Raw genomic sequence first — 14995 nt, 5'->3', positions numbered from 1 at the left:
GCCAGGAAGGTGCATCCTGCAGCACCTGGGGGCACGCACTGGTCCCTCCCCGAGGCTGCTGGGGTTGAACCTGAGCTGTCTGGAGCAGAGGGGAGGGGGCTGGGGGGCAGAGGGGTTGGAGCTGGGGGGCAGAGGGGAGGGGGCTGGGGGGCAGAGGGGAGGGGGCTGGGGGGCAGAGGGGTTGGAGCTGGGGGGCAGAGGGGAGGGGGCTGGGGGGCAGAGGGGAGGGGGCTGTGGGGCCTGGGGCAGAGCCCCCCTGGTGAAGCCAAGGGGGGATGGGGACAAGTTTCTGGTGGGACTCCAGAAGGAAATGCTTGCCCAGGAGCACAGCTGGACACTGGAACCATCTCCCAAGGGAAGCAGTGGAGGCCCCTCCACGGGGCAGGGTGCTGGGCCAGCTCCTTTCAGCTGCACCACCACCTGGGAAGGTTGTCCCAGATGGTTTCTGGAGTCCCTTCCAAGCTGGCACTCTGTGACTGGCACCAAGCAGTCTCCCTGCACTCCCCGAGCCTGCCTCAGGCTCCCCTGGGGCTTTTCAGCCCTCCTGGAGCAAGTGCTGCAGCAGGGAGGCAGCAGATGGCCGAGGGGAGCCCTCGGCTCCTGAGCTCTAATCTCTTTGGAACTCTCCTCCGGGTCGTGTGTGGGGGGCAGAGGGTTCCTGCTGCGCCCCGAATGTCTCAGCGGTGTTTCCTTTGTGCCCACCTCGCCGCCACGGCTCTGAAAGGCTTCATTGTCCCCTCCCCGTCCCGGTTAGCGAGCGGCGATTTGCAGCGAGGGTTATTCATGGCCTGGGCTGCAAATGAATGTGGCCTTTGTGGAGCTGTCTGAGGGAGACGTGAAAGGGGCTTGTGTGCGGGGGCAGCCATTCCCCACTCGATGGCCCATGATAAATTGACTTAAAAATGTAAACAATGAAAGCAAGTGGCAGAGCAGGGGCCAGGGCCGGCGGCCTGGGAACGGGGGAAGGAGAGCAGGCTCCAGGAGCAAGCAGGTTGTGCTTTGCCTCTTGGGGGGACCTCGGAGCAGCCAGGTCGTGTGTTCTGACCGCTGCCCCAGGCCGGTTCGAGAGGTTCCCCGGAGCTCCCGGGCAGAGGAGCTGCAGGCAGAGGAGCTGCAGGCAGAGGAGCTGCAGGCAGAGGAGCTCCCAGGCAGAGGAGCTGCAGGCAGAGGAGCTCCCAGGCAGAGAAGCTGCAGGCAGAGGAGCTGCAGGCAGAGGAGCTGCAGGCAGAGGAGCTGCAGGCAGAGAAGCTGCAGGCAGAGGAGCTGCAGGCAGAGGAGCTGCAGGCAGAGTTGCTGCAGGCAGCGGAGCTGCAGGCAGAAGAGCTCCCAGGCAGAGGAGCTCCCAGGCAGAGGAGCTCCCAGGCAGAGGAGCTCCCGGCAGAGGAGCTGCAGGCAGAGGAGCTGCAGGCAGAAGAGCTCCCAGGCAGAGGAGCTGCAGGCAGAGGAGCTCCCAGGCAGAGGAGCTGCAGGCAGAGGAGCTCCCAGGCAGAGGAGCTGCAGGCAGAAGAGCTCCCAGGCAGAGGAGCTGCAGGCAGAGTTGCTGCAGGCAGCGGAGCTGCAGGCAGAAGAGCTCCCAGGCAGAGGAGCGCCCAGGCAGAGGAGCTCCCAGGCAGAGGAGCTCCCGGCAGAGGAGCTGCAGGCAGAGGAGCTGCAGGCAGAAGAGCTCCCAGGCAGAGGAGCTGCAGGCAGAGGAGCTCCCAGGCAGAGGAGCTGCAGGCAGAGGAGCTCCCAGGCAGAGGAGCTGCAGGCAGAAGAGCTCCCAGGCAGAGGAGCTGCAGGCAGAAGAGCTCCCAGGCAGAGGAGCTCCCAGGCAGAGGAGCTCCCAGGCAGAGGAGCTGCAGGCAGAGGAGCTCCCAGGCAGAGGAGCTGCAGGCAGAGGAGCTCCCAGGCAGAGGAGCTGCAGGCAGAGGAGCTTCAAATGAGATGAACATTGTTTACAGTTTGCCAGTTTCTCTCCCTGTGGAGTCACAGCTCCCTGAGTGCCCATGAGGATGAGGATGGTTGTTCTCCATCTCCCACAGCTGCCACCCAGCCCTTAGCTCTGGTGCATTAGGACACAGCCCAGCTCCATGTACTCCTCCGTGGCTGACACCAGCCCCCCCCGTGCTGCTCCTGGGGCTGCTGCTGTGCCTCACCAGCAGGCACTGCAAATGTTGGAGCTTTAGGAGAATCTTCATCTTCATCTTGGGCTTTCCCCAGTGTCTGGTGGTCTGTGAGGGGCTGTAGGTCTGATCTGAGTTCTGAACATGCACAGCACAAGATCTCTGCTGTGTGGCTCGGTGCCCACTGCCTGCCTGCTGCAGGAGGCCCTTCAGCACAGGGCTGCCCCTTGGGCAGGGTGTTTCAGGTGGATCTCATCGTCCCAGAGCCTTCTGAACCTCCACAGGTGCTGGGCTTGAGCCTTGGTGGGGAAGTGGAGACACCTGGTCACCTTGTAAGGCAGGGAGAGAGCTTCTGCAGCTGGGAGGCTTCTGCTGAGGAGGTAAGAAGGGAAGGTCTGGAGAGAACTCTCTCTGCAAACGTTCCTGGGTGGATGTTTGGCCTTGTGCTGTGCACATGGAGAGCTGCAGGAGCTCTGCGTGGTTGGACAACGTTGCCAAGGCTCTGTGAGTGCCTCCCAGCCCCCATGGCCACCCAAAGGCTGCCCCTTGGCAGGCTCAGCACTTTTCCACTCTTGCATCACCAGCTGTCATCTGAAATATTAGTATTTGTCTTTGGGCTCTTGCAGCTGGAGGGGCTCCAGCTATTGTCACAGCCCTTGGTCTGAGAGAGCAGTTGTGGTGTGGGGGTTTGGTGGAGGAAAAGGAGGCTGGGAGCAAACCTCACTGCCTAGAACCTCCTGGAGCCTCTCTGTGAGCAGCAAGGGCTGAGAGCCTGGAGCAGAGCAGCCCCAGAGGGGAGCTGAGCAATGCTCAGCAAGGGCTGAAGGAGCTGTGGGGGGCAGGAGGCTGGGGCCAGGCTCTGCTCGGTGGTGCCCAGGGACAGCACAAGGTTGGATGTTAGAAGAAATTTCCTTGCTGGAAGGGTTCTCACAGCCTGGCCCAGGCTGCCCAGGGGGGTGGCTGAATCCCCACCCCTGGAGGGGGTTCAGAGCCCCAGAGCTGTGCTGCTGAGGGCCAGGGTTCAGCCCCAGCCCTGGCAGAGTCGGACGCCGGCCGGGCTGGATGCTCTGAAAGGGCTTCTCCAGCCTGCACGGTTCGGTGGTTCCAAGCTGCGATCCAACCGCCCGGCGCCTGCCCGCGCTCGTTAACGGGCGCCTAATGAGCCTCCGCTCCGCGCTGATTAACGGCCCCGTAACGAGCGGCCGCCGCGGGCAGGCTGCCCCGGCCCAGTGCCGCGGGGGGGAGCGGCTCCGGGAGCAGGCAGAGCTCGAGGGGGCCGGGCCGGGGGCGGCACTTAGGGCCCGGTAACGGCAGCGGCGGAGCTGGGGCGGGGGGAGTCTGCCGCCCGCCCGCCCCGTGCGGAGCCTGCGCGGAGCCGAGCCGGGCCATGGGCGGGCAGCGGTGAGCGGCTCGGCGGGAGCCATGCCGCCTCCCGAGCCCATGCCCGGCTACGGGCAGCTGCTCCGGCAGGGCTACGGCAGCGTGGCGGCGGCGGTGCGGGGCTGCCGGGACTGCGGCTGGGAGCTGGCGAGCAGGACCTGGGCCGAGAACGCTCACCTGGGCTGGGCGGAGGTGCTGCTCTGCGGGCTCTGCGCCCTCGGCTGGACCCTGCTGCGCCAAGCCGCTGCCCGCAGGCTCTTTCGGGTCAGTCCGGACCGCCGGGGAGAGGCTGGGGGGCGCTGGGGGTGCCGGGACTGCGGGATGGGCTCGGGAAGGCTCCATGACCTCCCTCCGGGGCTGCCTGCCGGGGGTCCGTTACACGGGAGAGGGTCTCGCTCCCAGCCGGGACTGCATCCCCGGCAGCCTATTGCGCGGGAGGGCTTCTCTCCGGCATCCTGGGGATCGTTGGGGTCCTCTCCCCACCCGGGGTGCACCCCGGGGACCATTAGGCTTCTCTCCCCCACCCGCGATCGCGTCCCAGGCCCCGCTGCACGGCAGCCCTCGTTCCCCTTCCCCCGGGGCCGTCTGCCGCTCCTTGCCCTGGGGCTGCTGCCTCCCGCAGGACCGGGAGCGCTTCCCCGCCATGTTCCCGCAGCTGCATCCCGGCGGCGGCTGGGTTCGGGGTTTTCCTTGCCCGGGGGGAGGGAGCGGTCCCCATCTCTGCGTGTCACCCGTGGCTTGCATGTAAAATGTCCTTCCCTTCTTCCCCCAGCCCCCACCACGGTGCGGTGGCGGAGGGGGTGGCGTGGGGGCGGCTGCTGTACTGCGGTGCTGGGCTTTGACCTTCTCCGGAGCACGGGGGGGTGGGGGGGTGTGCAGGGCTGCGAGCATCCGACCCCGGCAGTCTCCCACCGCCTCCGCCGGCCGCTGCCCCCCTCCCGGCTGACGCAGCGGATCGCCAGGGCCCGGCTGCGCAGGGGGTCCCTGTCCGCTTTCTGGCTGTGAGGAGCGTTTGCCATGGAGAGAGGCCTCCCCCTCCTCCCGATGGCTCAGTCCCAGCTCGGGAGATTTCTCCCCCCTGCTCTCCTAGAGGGATGCAGAGCCCCGAGCTGGCCCTGGCAGGAGCTGCAAGGCAGAAGCAGCAGAGGTCTGGGGCTGCTGCTGGGGACACGGAGGTGACCTTTCCCCCCCTGCTCAGGAGTGTGGTGGCACAGAGTGTGTGCAGCCCCTCTGGGAAGGGAGGAAACGGCCTCAGCCTGCAGCAGGGAGGCTGAGGCTGGAGATGAGGACAAATTTCTTTGCTGCAAGAGTGTTCAGGGGCTGGCAGAGGCTGCCCAGGGAGGTGGTGGAGTCCCCATGCCTAGGGGGTTCGAGAAGCCTGAGGCCATGGCCCCTGAGGCTGTGGTTTAGTGGCCATGGTGGTGCTGGGCTGACTCTGCCTCAGAATGGTAGGGGCTGGAAAGGACCTCTGGAGGTCATCAAGTCCAAGCCCTCTGCCCAGGGCAGGGGTACCCACAGCAGGCTGCACAGAATGGTGCCCAGGCAGGTTGGGAATGACTCCAGAGCTGGAGACTCCACCACCTCCCTGGGCAGCCTGTGCTGGGGACAGCTGCCTTGCATCCCATAATATGGCTCTCAGGAGTCACTGCTGTCCTCTCTCTCCCTGTCTGCTGCTGAGCCTGGCTCTCCTTTTGCTGTCTTTGCTTGCCCAGTTGTGCCAGGTGGGTCCTGACCTTGTGCAAGGTTCCAGTCCTCAGGAGCTGCTGGAAGCTGCTGAGGTGGTGTGGAGGGGGAGGATGTGCTGGCCCTGAGCCCCTGGGGACCTGCTGAGGGGCAGTGCTGGCTGGGGGTCACCCCTGGGGCTGTGGGTCACACAGGGCTGTGGCCACCCCTGGGGCTGTGGCCACCAGCTGGAGGTCATTTGCTTTGTGCTTCCCTTTCCCCTCCTGCAAGGCTCAGCTTTGCAGAGCCTGGGGGGGAAGCTCCTTGTGCTGTGGAGGCCTTTTGGTGCCCTGGGAGCTGCTCAGCAGCAGTGCCAAGGTGTCCCTGGGAGAAATGGGTCAGGCTTGTAACGGCAGGAGGGGGAGGGGGGCTGGGGCTGGTTCTTGTGGCTCCATCTGCATGAGTTGTAGTGAGGAGATGCTGAGTGAAGCTGCGATAGCATCAGCTTCCCACCAGCTGCAAGGAGAGAGCAGGGAGGGACAGCTCCCTGCCTGCGACTGAAGGGAAGCAGGAGCTGAGCTCTGCTCTGCCGGAGCTGCTGTGGGGAGGGAGGGAGATGGTGGCTCCAGACCCCCAGGCAGCGCTTAGGGAATCAGTTTGCATTGCATGGCAGCGGCACAGGCAGCACTGGAGAGCTTCGGGGGGGGCAGGGACCTGGCTGGCCTGGGGAGGGGAGGGCAGGGCAGGGACCTGGCTGGCCTGGGGAGGGGAGGGCAGGGCAGGGACCTGGCTGGCCTGGGGAGGGGAGGGCAGGGCAGGGACCTGGCTGGCCTGGGGAGGGGAGGGCAGGGACCTGGCTGGCCTGGGGAGGGGAGGGAAGGGGAGGGCAGGGACCTGGCTGGCCTGGGGAGGGGAGGGAAGGGGAGGGCAGGGACCTGGCTGGCCTGGGGAGGGGAGGGCAGGGCAGGGACCTGGCTGGCCTGGGGAGGGGAGGGCAGGGCAGGGACCTGGCTGGCCTGGGGAGGGGAGGGCAGGGCAGGGACCTGGCTGGCCTGGGGAGGAAGCTTCTCCCATGCCCAGGCCTTCCCAACACAGACCCCAAGAGCATCACCTCCATGCTCCCTGCCAGAACTGGACCACTCTTGGGGATACAGAGGACCCTGCTCAGCATCCTCTGGATGCTGCCTCCCTCCCTGCCTGCTGTTTGTCAGCAACAAATCTGGGTGCTGGGATTGTGCCTCTCTGCCTCTGAGGAGGAAGTGACTCTCACCACAGGGGACTTGAAGCTGGGGGTATGAAGTGCTCTGTGCACTCCTCCTGTGCACCCTGCAGGGCCCCAGTTCCATCCCTGGCATGGGGAGCAGAGGAGCCAGGGGCTGCTCAGACTCCTCTGGGACCACAGCAGCACCACCTCTGTCACAAAAGGTCTCACAGCTGTTCTGAGGAGGCAGCAAAGGTTGTGCCTGGTGGTCAGGTGGAGGTCTGGAAGCGTTGGGCTGCCAGCTGGTCCCACAGCCAGGAGGGTGCTGGCTGTTAGATGTGGTTCTCCCATCAGCCCCCTTCAGGAGTGAGGACCAAGCTGGTTCCACGCAGGAGCTCCCACCCCTGGGAGCCTGCTGAGTGCATCTGTGGCTGTGGTCCTGCTGCAGTTAGTGCCTGAGCTCCAGCAGGCTCTGAAAGCCACTGTCCTTGGTGTGTCCCCTGCCTGGAGAGCAGCTGCAGCCAGGCCCTGAGGAGTTTGATTAAAAAGCAGCAACCTGAGCATCCCTGCATTAGTGAAACCTCCTGGAGGGCAGCTGAGCCCAGCAGCAGCCTTGGAACAGGACCAGGCCTGGGGAAGTGCCTGGAGCTCAGCAAGCCCAGGCTGGCAGCCTCCCCTCCTGAGCAGGTCCTGAGCAGTGAACTCGAAGGGAGAAAGCCCAGAGCAGGTCTGGGGTCATGCTCAAAGGTGCCCCAGGGTGGCTGTGCTCAGCCCAGGCAGACAGCTGCAGCCCCAAGGGACCCTGAGCCTTGCCTGCTGTGGGGAGATGAAGTCCTCTCTAAAGCTGCCTCTGGGTCTGGTGATGGCCACCAGGGACCAGCTCTGTCCTGCAGCCTTCCCCTGCTTGGGGCCCAGGCAGCTCCCTTGCCCTGTGGTGTCAGAATCTGCAGGGCACTGTGGTGGCCTCTGGGGGAAGCAGGGCTCGGGCTGGGGACAGCAGAGGTCCTTCTCCTGCACCTTTACTGCTGTCCAAACCTTTGTGCCCCAGCACTGGCTGGGTGGCCTGAGGGGAGGGATTCTCACTGAGCCCCAAACCAGCCTCCCACCACAGCCTCTGCAGCAGGCAGAGGGCAGAGGCTGAGCCCAGGGGTGCTGAGGGCTCTGCCACACCACCGTTCCCTCCTCCCACCCTGCCCTGGCCACTGTTTGAAGCACCAACCCTGGCAGCTCCAGGCCAGGAGGCCACAACAATGGTTCCTTTCTTCCCCCAGGGAGTGAAGCTGCAGTCCCTGTGTGGGGGCTGCCCTCCCTGTGCTGCTGTGTCAGCAGCTGGGCGCCAGTTGGCTCCTTGGCCCCTGCAGTGCCCTCTGGGCAGCTCTGCCCTGGCTTCAGAGGAGCTCTCCTGTTGCCTCTCTGTCTTAGGGGCACCCCCAAGTTGTCCTCCTCAGGACTGTGTCGATTCTCTGCCCAGCCTGGGGCTGTGCTTGGGGTTGCCCTGAGGCAGGGAGCCAGCAGGGTCTTGGTTTGGTGCCACAGAGCCTTCTTCTGCACCTTTAGCTGGCAAGGGCTGCCCAGAGCCTGGGGCAGCCTCTTCCCTGTGCCTTGGCTGCTGTGTGGGCAGAGAAACTGAGGCCAGGGCAGGGCTGGGGCAGAGCAGAGCTCCTCAGACCATGCTTGATTCATTCTTCTGTTCTAGTGGGGCAGCAGCCCCAGCCCTTGGGTCCAGGTGCTTCAGGAGAGTCATTTCTTTGGGCTCAGAGGACAGTGGCACCTCCCTGGGTCCTTCCTCTTGCAGGCTCTGTGCCCACCCCTGGTGAGCAGGGGGTGGTGGCAGCTAGTCCAGGAGCAGATGGATGTGGGGGGCTGTGGTTCCTTGGGGTGGGAAAGCTGTGCCCTAGCCCTGAGCAGACACACACTGTGCTGTGCCCCCATGGCCAGGAGCTGCTGGTGCTGGCCAGGGCCTGAGCTGGAGCTCTGCTTGCTCAGCATTCTCCTCAGCACTGAGCAAAGGCTGCTGCAGAGCTGCCAGTTCCTGTGCCAAGGACGCTCGGTGCCAGCCACTCCTTTGTGCTCCTCTGGGAACCTCCTGGTGCCCAGCAGCCAGGGCCTGGGACTTGGCCTCCTCCCTGGGCTGGGGGGTGGCAGAGGCGATGGGGGTGGTCTGGGGCACAGAAGTGCTCTGTGCCAAGCCTCCATTCATGCCCCATTGCTGCCAGCCTGCTGGGAGGGCTGGGTGCCACTGCTCTGCCCAGCTGCAGGTGCCAGGGCTCTGCCTGCCCTCCTCTGGTGCTGGAGGCTGTGAGAAGGGCCTGGGCCTGGGCCTGCTTTTTGCTGGCAGCATTTTCCTGCCCCTGCAGCAGGGGCTGTGGGCAGCCACAGCTTCCATTGGCTTTCTCTTTCCAGCTCCCAGCTGCTCTCAGCCCTGCTCTGCTCCTTCCTCCCCCACCCCCCCGGGCCGGGCAGGGCTGCGGGGGCACAGTCACCTCCCTCCCACCCCTCCTTTGTGTGAGTGAATCAGCAGCTGCCTGGGAAGGGCTGGGGGGGAGGAGGAGGAGGGGGGAGGAAGAGCTGGGTGCCCTTCCAGCAGAGCCCTGCTGCGTGCCGTGCCAAGAGCCCTGGGCTGTCAGCCGGCGCTGCTCTGTCACCCTAGCAACAGGCATCTCCGCGGGGTTGCCATGGCAACGGCAGCGCTGCTGGGAGGACCTCCCCCGCCCGCACGGCTCCCACCCCCGGGGCAGGGCAGGGCAGGGCAGCCTCCTGCCTGCTGCTCCCAGCGGCTCCTCGCCTTCTGCTGCCCCCTGCGAGCCCCCAGGCTCTGGAGAGGCTGCCCCAGGGATGTGCATTTGCCCTCCCAGCCCCCTGTGTGCTGCTGGTTCCCCTCCAGTCCTGCTCTGTGTCTGCTCCAGAGCCACCTCCTGCTCCTGCAGCACTTGGGGTGCAGCCTGGGGCAGGTGCCCAGAGAGGCTGTGGAGTCTCCTTGTGTGCAGGGCTCCCAACCCCCCCTGGGCACTGTGCTCCTGGGCAAGCTGCTGTGGGAGCCCTGCTGGAGCAGGGGGGTGGGCTGGGTGAGCTCCAGAGGTCCCTTCCCACCCTCCTCTGATGATTCAGCCCCAGGCAGGGGCAGGGGCTCTGTGCTGGGAGCTTGGTGAACTTGCCCCCACGTCTGAGCTGCTTCTGGGCTCCCCTCTCTGGTGGCACAAATAATTCATTGCCTTCTGGGCTCAGGACTTTCTGTGTCTGCATTATTCATTCACCCTTCAAGCTTCCTCCTTTCTCCTCCTCTGGCTCCTGCTGGAGGAGGCCTTGGCAGCAGCCTGCTCCTGCTCTCCGTGGGGATGTGCCTGGGGCAGCCTGGCAGAGCTCCGTGGGGCAGCCTGGCAGAGCTCCGTGGGGCTGCTGCTCCCAGGGGCTGCTGCTCCCCGGGCTGAGCAGCGCTGGGAGCCTCAGAACCTGGGACAAAGCATTTTTAGGGCTGGGACAATGCTTGGAGCGGAGTCCTTTGGGAGTGTGATGCAGAGGGGGGGCCCAAAGCCAGCCCAGCCCCTGCCTGGGGACAGCTGGAGCCTTAATTTAGCCTCTGAGCATCGCGGAGCCGAGCGGCGGCGGCAGAAATGCTGACCGGGGGCAGGCTACAGTTACCCTGCAGGCATTTGGGCTTCATCTCCGGCTCGGGGAGCTCCCGGCCCCGGGGGGGTCTGTGGCTGTCAGCTGGGCTGCAGGCAGCGATGGTTCCCCCTGGACCCGCAGCAGCAGCGGCCAGCACTGAGCTCCCCCGCGGCCGGGGCAGGGCTGCTGCGGAGCAGAGGTGGTGCCACGGGGGGAGGGCTCCAGCGGGGCTGGGGGCATCGCTCCCGCTGCAGCTCATGGGCTGAAGGCTGGCAGCAGCTGCTCTGGGAGCTGTTGGTGCTGCAGCTCTGCTGTGGTCCCCAGGGCCTGGAGAGGAGGAGACTGGAGCCGGATGGGGGTTGGGCTCTGCTCCCTAATAGGGAGGAAATGGCCCCAAATTGTGGCGGGGGAGGGTTAGGTTGGACGCGAGGGAAGATTTCTGTGCTGCCAGAGTGGTCAGGGACGGGCACAGGCTGCCCTGGGAGGTGGTGGAGTCCCCAGCCCTGGAGGGGTTGAAGCGCTGTGTGGCCTTGGCACCTGGGGCCGGGGTGGTGTGGGGCCGGGGTGGTGTGGGGCTGGGTTGGTGTGGGGCCGGGTGGTCTCTGAGGGCTTGTCCCACCCCAGCAGCTCCTCCCTTCTGTGATGTTTCTCCTCTCTCCCTGCAGCCCTTTGGGGAGTGGTGCAACCTGCAGCCCAAAGATGCTGCCAAGATGCCTGAGAGTGCCTGGAAGCTGCTTTTCTACAGCCTGTCCTGGTCCTATGGCATCTACCTGCTCTTCTTCACCGACTACCCCTTCTTCCACGACCCCCCCTCTGTCTTCTACGGTACAGTGAGGCCTGGGGGAAGGGGGCATGGAAGGGGCTCTTGGGGGCTGGGGGGGCTGGACCAGGGAATGGCAGCTGGGGGTACTGGGGGGGGGCAGTGGGGGTGCTGGGGGCAGTGCTGGGGCTGCTGCTGGGGGGGCAGCAGTGGGGGTGCTGGGGGCAGTGCTGGAGCTGCTGCTGGGTGGGGGGCAGCAGTGGGGGTGCTGGGGGCAGTGCTGGGGGCAGCAGTGGGGGTGCTGGGGGCAGTGCTGGGGCTGCTGCTCCCTCCCTGCCCTTGGACCCTCAGAATGCTTTAGGTTGGAAGAGGCCTCCAGAGGTCTTGCAGCCCCTGCCCTGCTGTCCCTCTGCGGCCGGTGGAGGCTCTGTGCCGGTGGCCCTGGGCTCACCCAGCTCTCTCTGTGTCCCCCCCCAGGCTGGAAGAAGGGCATGGAGGTGCCCAGGGACATTGGCATTGCCTACCTGCTGCAGTGCAGCTTCTATGGGCACTCCATCTACGCCACAGCCTACATGGACACGTGGCGCAAGGACTCGGTGGTGATGCTGCTGCACCATGTGGTCACCCTGACCCTCATAGCCTCCTCCTATGCCTTCAGGTGAGCCCCCTGCCCCCCCGGGGCACTGCCCCCCCTCCCCACCCGGGCCAGCCTTGTGCAGCTTCACAGCCAAAGCTGCAGCCTCTGCCTGCATCTCCTGGGCTTGCAGCAGGGTCGCTGGGGGTTGTCCCCTGCCTCCCACAGCAACCCTGAGCTGTGCCCCAGGGCCAGAGCCACCTGCAGCTCCTCACCAGGCTGAGCTGTGCCAGGGCTGCCTGTCTGGGTTATCCCAGGGGTCAGCCTGCTCCCAGCCTGATGCACTGTGGAGCTGGGTGCTCACATCCAAACCGGATTCAGGGAAGGGTCAGGGTGGATCTAAGGAGCAAGTTTTTGATGCAGAGGGTGGTGAGAGCCTGGCCCAGGCTGCCCAGAGAGCTTGGAGCTGCCCCATGCCTGGCACCAGCCCAGCTCAGGTTGTCTGGGGCTCAGAGCAGCCTGCTGTGGTTGGGGATGTCCCTGCTGAGTGCTGAGGGGGTCTGGACTGGAGGAGCTTCAGAGGTTCCCTTCCCACCCAACCCAGTCTGTGATCAGCTCAGCACCTCACCCCCTGCCCCCTGCTCTGCCCCCCAGGTACCACAACGTGGGCATCCTGGTGCTGTTCCTGCACGATGTCAACGACGTGCAGCTGGAGTTCACCAAGCTCAATGTCTACTTCAAGCACCGGGGGGGAGTCTACCACCGCCTCAACGACATCGTCTCCAACGTGGGCTGCCTCACCTTCAGCGTCAGCTGGTGAGCTGCTGCCGGCCGCCCCCTCCCCCCTGCCCCGCGGCGCAGCCGGCTGGGGTCGTGTGCCTGGGAACCGGCGCTGGGAGCCTGCCCCATGCTGGGCTTGGAATCCCTCTGTAGTCACTTTGCTGTCTGTCACCACTGAAGTGCCTGTGAAGTCTCCCTGCAGCATGACAAACGACCCCGGGGAGGAGGAGCTGCTTCCCTCTTCCCTCTCCCTTTGCTTTCAGCTGCAAGCAGCACTCTGGCACACGGCAGCGTGGGGCTGTCCCAGCTTCCAGCCTTGCTGCTCCTCCTGGGGCAAGGCAGGAGAACAGAAATCAGAGGTGGAGAGCAGAGATGTGGAGCTTGCAGGCTGCCAGTCCTCATCTGCCCCTCGGTCTCCTCTCTGAGGAGCAGAGGTGGCCAGGAGCCCTCTGTGAGGGGAGGAGAGCAGCAAAGAGCTTTGGTGATCAACCGGGGAGGGACAGGAGCGAGAGAACCTCCCAGCTCCATCCCCCTCCTGTCCTCTGTCCAGCTGAGACCACCTGCAGCGTGGACCTGCCTCTGCCCCAAGCCTCTGCCCCGGGGGCTCTGCTCTCCCTTCGCAGCTGCCCCCTCACAGGGTCTGGCTGAAGTCCTCTCCAGCCAGACCTGCAGCCCAAGCAGGGGGCAGGAGGTTGTGCTGGGGGAAGCTCTGCTGGGTCTCAGCCTGCCCTGGGGTGCCTGGGGGCCACTAACCCCTCCCTGCCTGGCAGGTTCTGGTTCCGTCTGTACTGGTTCCCGCTCAAGGTGCTCTATGCCACCTGCTACAGCAGCCTGCAGCTGGTGCCTGACATCCCCTTCTACTTCTTCTTCAATGCCCTGCTGCTTGTGCTCACCCTGATGAACATCTACTGGTTCCTGGTGAGCAGGGGGGGCTCAGCGACCCCCGCAGTGGCTTCTCCCTCCTCTGCTGCCTGCCTGTCCTGGGGGCTGCAGGGTGGAGGAGGCTCTGCAGGGCTTGGGGCATGGCTTGGAAAGGGAGGAGGGAAGTGCCTGTGGGGGCTCCTCGGGGCTGGAATTCAGTGTCCTGGGGAGGGGCTGTGGGTGGGGATGCTCTGGGGAGAGGCTGCAAAGGGTGGAGCTGGGGAAGCTCAGCCTGGGCAGGGCAGCACCAGGTTCATCCTGGGATGATGATCCCAGCATAGGCTGGGGAAGGAGGCTGCAGGAGTGGCACCCCCACTGCTGCAGGGCATCAGCCACATGCCAGGGCTGTGCCCCCCCCCCAGGGACCTGCTGGGGGGTTAAGGACAGCAGAGGAAGGTGGCAGGAGGGCTGCAGCCAGGGCTGATGCTGTGTGTGCCCGCAGTACATCGTCCTCTTCGTGGGCAAGGTGCTGCTGGGGCAGATGCAGGAGGTGACTGACGTCCGCGAGTACGATGTGGAGGACAGCAGGAGAGCCACGGCCAGGAAGAGAGAGGCTGAGCTGCAGCTGCCCTCTGCTCTGAAGGAAGGGTAGGTGGCCATGGGGGGCACACCTGGGCAGCATCTGGGGACCTGGGGCCACTGGGACAGGAGGCAGAAGAGCAGGAGACCTTGACACAGAGTACAAAGCACTGCTGCAGGGAGGACTTGGTGCATCCATGCCCAGGCTGGGCTGGTGCTGTCCATCCATCTTTGTCCTCTGAAGCCTTCCCCTGCTCACCACACAGTCAGAGAAGGCACCTCCAGAGGTCCCCTGCAGCCAGCAGGGCCACCCCAGCTGGATGAGGTTGCTCATCCCCATCATCTCCCTTGGGTGTCTGCAAATGCAGAGTTGGGTCCTTGCTTGAGGCATCTCCACGTGGTGAGCACAGAGTCTGCTCTGGACCCCCCAGAGCAGGTCTAGCTGCCTGGGGACAGGCTGAGTGAGCTTGGCAAGCCAGGGCTGAGCTCAGCAGTGCCTGGGGAAAGGAATGGAGGGAGGCAGAGCCCAGGGCTGACCTCTGCTGTGCTCTCCCCTGCAGGATGCACCTGAAGAATGGACTGGTGAAGGACAAGAGGCTATAAGGGAGGTGGAGCTGCTGTGGCCTGGTCAGCCTGGCTGGATCTGGGGACTGACCCAGGGTCCTGTGCTCAAACCCAGAGAGCCACAGGCACCAGGAGGACTCCACCCCTGCCCCCGTTCAGCCCCTGCCCAGAGCTGGGGCAGAGACCTCCCTGGCAGGGCCAGGCCCCTCCTGGGGCTCCCCAGCTGCTGCTGCTGTGCTTCCTGCAGCCAGCCCCTGCTGGGGCAGCTGAGAGGCTGTGGTGGCTTTGCTGGGCCAGGCAGGATTTGGAGCTGGCCTTGGGTCCCCTGATGTTTGTTTTGCCACTGCATCCCTTGGCCCTCTTCAGCCCCTCGCTGATTCTCCTCTCTTCGTTGTTGGACCCTCCCACAGACCCCTCCTCAGCATCCACCGAAGGGTTCTGAGACCCAGTATTAAACTGGAGAGGGAAATGTCTTCTCTGTTGGCATCATCACCCCAGAGAGGAGCCCCAGGCTGCCAAGCAGGGCCTGGGGAGCTGATGTCCTGCACCTCTGAGCCTCCCCCCTCAGGAGGGGTCACCACTGTGGAGCTGCCCTCCTGCCTGGAGCCACAGCACAGGAGCCCTGCAGCTCTGTTGCAGCTCCTGTCCTGCAGGGTGGGCACAGGAGGTTTGATTTGCTGCAAAAGCCTCTGCAGGTCCCAGAGCTGCTGCTCAAGCCAGCCCCAGGCCAGAGAGCCCCTGCTGAAGGGTCTCTGGATCTCACCCAACCTGCTCAAGCCAAGAACTGTTCCTGCTGCTCCTCTTGGTTTTCCAGGCAGCACCCTGAGCCCTGCAGGGTCCTGAGGCTGGTCTGGGAATCCCTGACCCTAGAGCCAGGACCCCGCAGTTTCTGTGTCCTCCCTGGGCAGCAGAGCTCCCTCCCAGCC

General features: G+C 65.1%; 1 protein-coding gene across 1 annotated transcript; it reads left to right on the top strand.

Moving 5' to 3' along the window:
* The first annotated feature begins 3428 nt into the window (after positions 1–3428).
* Positions 3429–14893, top strand: CERS1 (ceramide synthase 1). Its single transcript, XM_068164798.1, has 7 exons — positions 3429–3746; positions 10617–10776; positions 11189–11369; positions 11940–12101; positions 12836–12983; positions 13429–13574; positions 14066–14893. Exons 1-7 carry the CDS (start codon positions 3525–3527, stop codon positions 14106–14108), a joined length of 1062 nt encoding a protein of 353 aa, XP_068020899.1. The 5' UTR covers positions 3429–3524; the 3' UTR covers positions 14109–14893.
* The last annotated feature ends 102 nt before the right edge of the window (positions 14894–14995 follow it).

The sequence above is a fragment of the Melanerpes formicivorus genome, unplaced genomic scaffold (genome assembly GCF_026170545.1).
Source record: "Melanerpes formicivorus ecotype bairdi unplaced genomic scaffold, bMelFor1.0.p_v2 SCAF_83, whole genome shotgun sequence".
NCBI lineage: Eukaryota > Metazoa > Chordata > Aves > Piciformes > Picidae > Melanerpes > Melanerpes formicivorus.
Note: the sequence above shows the minus strand (reverse complement) of the source record. Positions and strands in the feature narration are given on the sequence as shown.